Here is a 9415-nt window from a genome sequence, read left to right on the forward strand (position 1 = left end):
TTTTTCTGAAGATAAACATCTTAAGTTGAAAAATAGGAAAAATGCTGACTGCATGTCACATCAGCAACTTTCAGGCAAGGAATTGTGAATTCCTTGTGAGATCGGATGAGACAATATCACCAGCATCAGAATTCTGAATAAATAAATGAATGTTGACAATGACAGGACACAATATCTGCAAAAGCTAGTGTAGATTTTTACTGAAGGCCTCTCCTTACATACCTATGAGTCTGACAAGATCACAGCATGATACCTGGTTCCAGGTATAAAAGACAAAGTCAGGAGAGCTAAGCAAACTTAATATGTTCCAAAAATCTAGAAAGAACTCAAAAACTAGCAACTCAAAAACTCTGCACATAAAACAGTGCACAAAAACCTACATGATAAAAGAGCTGTTGGAAGAAAGGAGAGATTGAATGCTGTTCAGAAAAACATTGTGGTGGAAAATCAGTATGTAGCCATTTGTGCAGTTCTACTGACAGTCTGGTATCTGGAGAGCCAGTGACAAGTACATTGTGCAGCTCCACAAAATCAGAAAAGCAACAGAAACCTTCCTTAGTCCCTCAGGCACACTGTGCTGAAGTGCAGTGTTCTGTCTCAGCATACATTTGTACATTTGTATTCTGCAAATATCTGGCAGGATCTTCGGTGATCTTAGGCAGCAGTCAGCACCTCTCTGCTGGTGTCAGAAAACCTGTCCCAGTGCGTCTGCTCGCAGCTGACATGCCGTCACTGAAACTCACTGCTGGCTTTCCCTGGTGACACAGAGAGCTTTCTTAAAGCCAAGGCTCTGCACTCTATGTGGCTGTGAGGCAGCTATTGCCCTTAGCAGGGTGTTAGACATTATGCAGCATTTAGATACCCCCACAGTGTGGGGGAAATGAACGTGTACTTGTTTGTAAGACCTTGAATGACCCTTATGCCAACACAGGATGTTGCAGATGTTTGTGAGATCTCACAGGTGTCTTCCTTAGAGAGAGCAGATCTCAGTGTACAGATCAGTTGTTTGTTGGTCCATGTGATAAATCAGTTCTTTGTGTTGTTTTTAATATTTCTTTAATACAGTTCAATATCCCAATTACACTTGCTAAAAGCAGAGTTTAATACTGCTTTCAAAGTTGAAATTTGTGAGCATTTGTCATTCTTACTCAACCTCTGTTAACTGGAGTGTAAGTGTTTCAGCATAACTTTTTGAACAGGCATTGCCACTTCTTTTGTTACTGGCTCCAAAGCTTTTGCCTCCCAAGAAATGTGAGAATGTTCTCTCCACAAGTCCAAAGCTGTATAAGGTCTTTGAAAGAAGGAAGATGAGGAAAAGGCATCTGTTGTAATTATGTCTGTTACAGCAACTGATAGATGTAGAATTAATCATGTTGTCAGATGAGTGTTGCATGCATTATTTTGCCATTTCCAGAAAGCAGCACTCAGGATGTGTAAATAAAATCCCAAGTTATTTTCTGAAAGTACGACTAATGCTACAGATATGAAAAAATACCCCATTTGAGTAAGGAGCATATATTTCGCTGCCTGAAGTTAGGTGATTTGGGCAACAACATTTGTGTTTACTTTGTATGTTCAAGCAAGATAAGATGATGAGAGGGAAGTAAAGGACTGGGTCAGACGTATCCACCTTTCTTTAAGTTGCTGAATGCTAAACGGATTGTCCTTCTGCTTCCATAGGTAGGGGTTCTTTGGCATCCTCGCTTTCATCCATACAGAAAAGAGGTTTCACAAAATATGTGGTCTGTTATTATGTTAATAATGATTTAGAAGCTGTCCAGAAAGTAGATGTTGAGGTACATGTACCTATGCCCCATTTACACATGGCTGCTAAGAGCAGTGGGATTTTAATGCTCTGAATAATATATGTGTTGATGTAAATAATATGGTTCTATGACATATGCATAAATTCTTGGAGGCAGACACTTTGCATAATTATTTTTAATTTATGTACTGTACTAATGATATATATACACACACATATATATATATATATATTCCGTATATATAAGGAAATAAAATTTAGGCATAACATTATAGGCATAATTTTGACATTACCCTTGGCTTGATTACTGCAATCTTTGTTATTACAAAAAGAGAATCTGATGAAGACCCATAGGTGTTTCTTTAATTTTTCTCCATCAATATTCTTAATATTTAATTAATTTAAAAGCAAGATAATAGTACTTCATATGTTACAACTTCAGCTGTTATAACAAAGGAGCATCTTCATAGATGGATACAGGTGCATCTGACTCATCCTGCCTGTGCTCAAAATCCAAGTCCCAGATCTTCTCTGGGAACCAGGGCCCGCTTGGGTCAGTGCTGAGTCTAATGATTTAATCATGCTGAGATGCCACTGGGTCTCAGAAATGCACAAACACAACGTGTGGCTTCTTGACAGGAGCTGGTTCTCATCCGAACAGTGGGAGTATAAGCATTTTCAGCTGGCATCTCTATCCATTTGCTGGGTGTATGTTGCCTTAAGAAAGCTTGAGTTAGAAAAAGAATCAAAAGAACACGCTTTTTTTCTTTTGCTGGAAGAGATATTTCAGGCCTGCCCCTACCAGCTGCATGCCACTCAGTTCTTTAGTCACAGCTACAGGGAATGTCACTCTTTACAATTAACTGCCTCTGTGGCGTTTTGTTTCCCCTTCTTTTACAATCTAATGCATATTCCTGCTCCTTTCTCTCAAACAGGACTGTCAGAGAGATGCTGCAGAAACCAGCAAACAGTAAATCTTTAGCAGAGCGATCCTCCTCTCTCCCACACTGTGTACCATTCACATGGTACGGAGAGAGCGGCAAGGGATCCAACTCTTCCAGCAACCTGCCGTCGCCTGCCAGCTCAACCGAACCTTCCTCTGAAAATTTAAGCCCAGCTAAAAAAGGGTCGAAGGTAGAAAATAAAAACTACCTTATTCCCACTGTGTTGAGTAGCATAATTGGCTTTGTGATTCTGGAAAAAAGAACAGGCCAATATGTGACTACTACAATAAACAGTGCATGGTGTTCATTGTACGGTAACAGCCCATCCAAACAGAACATCTCTGTCATTGTACCATTCCCTGGTCTACCTTTTTTACTCTGTCTTAATGTACATTACTCCAGTAAACTAACTGTGGTGTGCTGTACCGTAACAAAAGCAAGTGGTGCCAGTGGAAATTAGCATTTGGATCCACTGAACAAATGCTAGACATGTGTATTCAATTATAGAAATTTTCTTCATTCTTCAGGACTGGCAGTGGGAATACCCATGTTCAAATGAGGTGTTTGCAAGCGAAGAAATGCTGTATGCTGTCATCTGCCTTTTTTTCCCCCAGTAATGAAATCTGTTTGTCATGCATGCTGGATGTTGGATTTAATTCTCTGTATGAAGATGCTTGAACTATAAATATGAAATATTGCAATTTAATACATCTGTGTGATTCCTTTCTATGTGCATGAATGTTTCAGCATGACAATTCCTTAAATAACCCTTATTTATAGTATTATACTTAGCTTTCTTATGTTTGTTTTCACTTCTGGAAAATATTTCTTTGCCTGTAACTTCTTATGACTTACAGCAGTTCATTTTTTTATATTTTTCTGGTAAAAAGAAGCAGATATGGTTCTCAACTTTGTATAAGAATATGAATCAGAAATCTCATTTCTCTGTCTTCTACCACCAAGTGCATGTTCATAATAGCAGTTTCCACAGGCATTTCATACTTGTTTGATGCCAAAAACTGTTGATGCATTACTTTCCTGTGCTCTTGGCTATGCAAGGTCATATCTGTACTTACATTACCTGGCAGGGAGGGCAACACAAGGCTTACAGTAGTCCAAATCAGATTGATAAAAAAGACCACCAGGGAAATCTCTGAACAGAAATTATTTGCTTACCTCTTCTCCTTTAGGGAAAAGAAATTCAGACCCATGAATCCTATTTATGTATTTAAGCAAACATTGTTTAAAAATAGTTTTCAAATGGGGGAAAAAGCACTTCTAGTGCTTTTATACTTTTTAGTGCTTTTAGTGCTTATACTTTTAGATAGTATTAGGTTGAGGTTGTGGGGGCTATCCTGATTATTACCAGGCCTTGCCTATGTTGTGGTTTTGCTGTAGAAAATTAAATTTGAAAAGCTTAGAATCATTGTAAAGCTAAAGCTTGCAGAAAATAGAGGTGAAAGAAAAATCAGAGTACTTAGAAAGATATGTTTTTCACACAACAGGAGGTAGAGCTGTTGAACTCCTGGCCTAAGAATGCTGTGTGGGCTAAGGAATCAGCTAAGGAAGGTGCTCAGATTTTCTTCTCCTCTATAAAGAGCTGGGAAAAACAGAACAGGAATTCTAAATGTAGGTGAGAGAAAAATTATCACAAAAATATTCTTATGTTCTCTGTGAAGTTCACAGGCTCTTAAGAGTTTCTGTACTGCTATTGAGGCTTTCAAAGCATAGCATGACACCAATATTTAGTTGGATTTCCAGCAAAACTGAGAGGACCAACACTTGATATTTTTGGAAGTCTTCCTGTTTTCATGAAAGACAGGTCAAGTATTTAAGGGGAGCACACAGAAGCATAACTTTTTTTGTGTTGTTTCTCTTGTTTCAGTTTCTAAAGTGAAGGTCAAAGATAAATTTGATTTAATATCGTTTAGATGTTAGAGTAGAGAATAGAGGTCTCTGTATTGTCAAGTGTGTTTTCAAGTTAAATGGAATATCATGGTGTCCTTAATCTTTTATATATTTTGTTTTTCTCATTGTTCTCTCTCTAGTGTGAAATACTTGTTAATTTTTGTCTTATTCTAATGGTAATTTTGTTGTACTCCTGAAAAATATGTGCCTGCTTTTGCTATTATTTGCTGTAAGATGTGATGTGTCTCATTGCATTGTTAAAAAAACAGTTTGTTTTATGACGATTAGTTTATATGAGTATATAATACTCACTATCTAAAGATAATTTTTATTTTCAGTTTCAGTTTTTTTCTAAAGACATAGGCAAAGAGGGAGGATCCTTTCACTTTTCAAGGAGATTATTTGGAACTCAGAAGTGGATTCACATCATATTCTCCTTGCTCTTTCAATAGGAGTTTTCACTTTTCTCTGTTCATTAATTCTCTGTTCTATTCTTTGTGCTACTGCCTGTGCTACGCTTCTCCTAAGTATTTGTAGGACAGCAAATGCTAGTGATTAACCTGCAGAAGCAGTAATTTAGCTCTAGGATGAGAGCCAGCATCTTAAGAGTCTGGAAATTGCTTTTAGACACCTTTGTTATTCATTGAGACATTAAGCTGGCAAAGATGTCTCATGAAGTAGAGAGTGGTAAAAATACTGTGCATCCTGTAAATAGTAAGACTATAAAACATTAGGTTTCCTCATGTATATTGTGATTGGTTTGGGAAACGATTGAAATCACTCCTGACCTATGCCAACATGGAAGACAGAAAGAAAATTTCCCTTTTAGATGCATCTAAATAATAATTTGTTCATTCTTACTCCTCTTTTTCTCCACAGAATTTCACATTCAATGATGATTTCAGTCCCAGCAGCACAAGTTCAGCTGATTTGAGTGGTTTAGGAGCAGAACCTAAAACACCAGGCTTCTCGCACTCCTTAGCACTGTCATCAGATGAGGTATGCAGATGAAATTGTTTAATTTGGGAAAAAGTTGTTTTCTTTTTCCTATGGAATCTTGCTTGATTACTCAAATAGTAAAGGAATGGTTTTATGCTTTAGGATTGGAGACAGAAATTAATCTTGGTTTCTAAATTAAGACTTTTCTTGTTGATATAATAAAAATTTAAAATAATGCCCTGTGGTTCTATTGTGGGGAAGTGGAATGCAGTTGGTCTCCTAAGAGATGCTATATCCTCACAGCTGCCAATACATTTTTTCTATGTACATATGGACATAGATAGAGATATACATATAAATACACTAAACTAGGTCTGGGACAGTTTTGATATACCAAACATACAGTACAGTTTGGTAAGTGTAGTTGAGATGTAAGGCACCTTCACCACCTCAGTTTTTACCCTGTTAGAATGACCTGTACATGCAGTAATTGTGTGTTACTGTACCTGAATGTGTGTGTATTGATTATAACGTGTATGTCTTGATCCACTTTGCATTTTTTGTGCTTGCTTTGCACAGTGGATTTGAAATCAATTACTCCAAACCAGAGTTTTTTCATACAATGATAAAGTCAAAAGGCATTGCTAACCCTGTAAATTGGTGACGTATTTGAGCTGAACATAATATATTGAAAATACTCTTCTTAAGATACTAGTTTTGTAACTCATTAGTGGGTAAAATTGTATGATTTCACAGTGGCTGACAGCACATCCTGTGGAGTCAGGAAACTTGTTCATTTGTTCTTTTACAAACACTCCAGAAGCACATTTTTCATGTGAGATGTGAGCCAAATTGGTTTTACTAGAGAGGGAGAGCTTGAAGTATCTATACCTTCTATACCATTTTTTGTTAATTATAGATGGGTTTTTATTACTGCCTGCATGGATTACTTGGATTTAAAGAATGAGAGCTGTTCTGTGCAAGTATTTTCCAAACTGCAAATCTACAAACCCAGCCATTCTTTTGAGGTTGCTTTCACTGCAAGTAATTAAGGGCAAAAATTTATAACAGAAGGAGATAGCACAGAGGTCTGCATATGCTGTAAATTACTGAAAACAGCAAAGTCATCACTTGCACTTTATTTGGTGTTAGTACTATCTTGATAATGTGTTTCATTATCTTACTATGTTTAACTCCCCTTATGTATTTGATTGTGGCAATGTCCTGTTCTGAGTGGTATTGAATTAAATGCTTGAAAATCCTTTCATTTTGCATGTTCAGCTCTCTACTTTATTACTTCTAAAACACCAAGCCTGAGCAGGTCCATAAAAATAAATGTGTTTTCTCCATCCTCTGCTGTGTGCCAAATTGCTGCTTCCAGATGAGGCAGCAAGTTCAGCAAGAGCTGCCCTGGAAACCTGTCCTGGGCAGGGGGGAGGCTGGTGCTGCTCCTCAGCCCTCCACAGCCCATTGCTGTGAGCACCCCTCTGCTCTGGCTTCCTGGGCAGCCCCATCAGCATTTAAAGAAAAAGAAAAAAATTAAAGGATGGGGAGGGAATCCTGTTCTTGCAGTCAGTTCTCCTCTAATTATGGAGCTTTTGCTCTTGGAAATTGGAGCAATCATAGAAGTTCCCACCAGTTCTAGCATGTCAAGATCAGGAACTCCAGGAGGGTTTCATTGATGAAGTGTCAGATTTAGCTGCCAAATCATGTGTGTGGTGAGCTTTCAACATAACCTCTTTGCTTCTGGAAATAATTATTTTTAAAGAAATCTTGTTGGTTTTAAGTAGCCATATCTGTTTGCAGACCTTGGTGCTGCTGTTGCCTGAACTTTTACATGCTGTTACGTGTTTGGTATTTTGTTTCTATAATGCTTTTCTTTCCTGTTTCTTTGTTGCTCCCTCACTCAGAGCCTGGATATGATTGATGATGAGGTGAGATACTAGCGTGCTGTTGTGGTGAATCGTGTGACCGTCGTGTGGCAACCTACTGTCTCTTTTGCAGAGTCACATTTCTTGTCTTGTGGTGTTGTGTGCCAAACACCCTTGTTGGCACAGAGCACACAGATGTCACTGGCTCCTCTTTCCTTGTCTTGAGTTGCCCTCTCGTTGTTGCTGAGAGTTTTCAAGGCCACAGCAAACTGCAGTTTTTGTGGTATGCTGGAAGCAGGAGGCGGGTCAGTGTCAAAGCAAATCTACCAAACCAGGCATCAGCCGTGCTGAGCTCATGATGGCAATAGCAGGAGAAAATTACAGTGTCCAGCCCTGACAACTGGACAGCCAGAAGCAGAGAGAGCTCCCAGCATCTTCTAACCTAATGTAAGAGCTGCTCTAACAGCAGACAGCTGCTGCAGCTTGTAGCAGCTGCTTTGCTGACTACAGCCAGGACAGAATAGCTTTTGTTTCAGGCCCCACTGGCATACCCATGGGTGGAATAAAGTGGCAGAGCAGGGACATGGGTCTGCTCCAGCAGTTGACACCACGTCTGCCCTTTTTGGTGGGGTTTGTGCTCTCACCCACAGCAGCACAAGGTGGTGAGAGCAGGGCCAGGGCTGGGGGATCCCTGTGTGTTCTGTACCACTCCTCTGTGTCATCTCTAAGTCTTCTTCCATAGACAGTATCAGGCTCACTAGCTGTTTGATTCCATCACTTTGAACTCTAGAGTGGTTTTCTGAGGGTTTAATTTTCACCTGATACTTTTTTAGAAGCTTAACCAAATAATAAAGGTCTGTGAATGAGCCCAGGAAGTGGAATGCACAATTCATTGCATCCTTTAGAAATCTGATAATTTGAAGGAAAAAATCTTGTGAGGGAATGGGCGCATACATGGTTTGAATTGTGCCACGTGGCCATTTCAGTCCTTGCTTGGGTTTAAACGAATGCCAGTTCCTTTTTCTTCTATGAATCTGTAGGTTATTTTGATTCTATGATTCATTCTTAGGTGTCTGGATAGATAGAGATGTAATACAGCAGTATGAAATCATTATTATTGTAGTGCAAAGATAGTCCAGATACCTGTGCTCTGATGCTGACAGTTTGTGCAGAAAAACGTTGTTACTGGCCTGTGTTACCCTTTAATAATAATGTGGAACATTTTTGTGGCAGATCCTTGACGACGGACAGTCTCCGAAGCACAGCCAGTGTCAGAGTCGTGCTGTTCACGAGTGGAGTGTGCAGCAGGTTTCCCACTGGTTGATGAGCCTGAACCTTGAACAGTATGTTTCTGAATTCAGTGCCCAGAACATTAATGGGGAGCATCTCCTTCAGCTGGATGGCAGTAAGCTCAAGGTAATTAAATGATGGGGCTTCAAGATGAACTATAGTATTTTTCATCACTTTACATCATCTCAAAGGCAGTAAGAATTCATCCAGAAAGCAGTGAATCCTTGTGCATGGAGTCACGATAGGCCAGAATAATAAACAAAGTATAAAGCCACAGCAACACGTGAAGAAATTCCCATATGCACTTGGATTCAGAAGCTTCAGAAATGCAAGGCATTTACTTTATGAAAATTCTTGGTGTATATATGTACCCATATTTGCATGTGCAGATCATACAGCAGTGTGTGAAAGTGGTATTTGCATGCACACATTTCTCATCCAGTTCTGTTTTGTGAAAGGGTGATTCTGAGAAGACAGTGAGTAGACATATATCAGAAGTAGCAAGGGAATAATGGATTAATGGGATATGGGAGGCATAAGCTGATACCAGTTGTATTATTTTAGAACTAAATACAGTTTTGATGTACAAAATATGCATTGTTTCTTGTAGTAAAAATAAGAGCCTACTTCAGTCAAAAATACAGGGTGGAGTTGCAGGAAACTCAGTAGATCTGAAAGTCCAAGTTTGGTATTTCCCT

At 38.9% G+C, this 9415-nt stretch overlaps 1 protein-coding gene across 7 annotated transcripts in view; it reads left to right on the forward strand.

The window, feature by feature from the left end:
* PPP1R9A (protein phosphatase 1 regulatory subunit 9A) overlaps positions 1-9415 on the forward strand; it is a 131155-nt gene that overhangs the window by 115782 nt on the left and 5958 nt on the right. For 3 of the 7 annotated variants that reach the window (XM_064410536.1, XM_064410526.1, XM_064410552.1), the window contains 4 exons: positions 2701-2899; positions 5497-5616; positions 7467-7490; positions 8661-8843. In XM_064410536.1, the coding sequence (XP_064266606.1) occupies positions 2701-2899; positions 5497-5616; positions 7467-7490; positions 8661-8843 (526 nt within the window). Of the gene's footprint in view, positions 1-2700; positions 2900-4214; positions 4810-5496; positions 5617-7466; positions 7491-8660; positions 8844-9415 lie in introns of those variants that run through there. The other 4 variants (XM_064410543.1, XM_064410566.1, XM_064410561.1 and 1 more) reach the window with 4 other exon arrangements.

This window comes from Passer domesticus, chromosome 1 (genome assembly GCF_036417665.1).
Source record: "Passer domesticus isolate bPasDom1 chromosome 1, bPasDom1.hap1, whole genome shotgun sequence".
Classification (NCBI taxonomy): Eukaryota; Metazoa; Chordata; class Aves; order Passeriformes; family Passeridae; genus Passer; species Passer domesticus.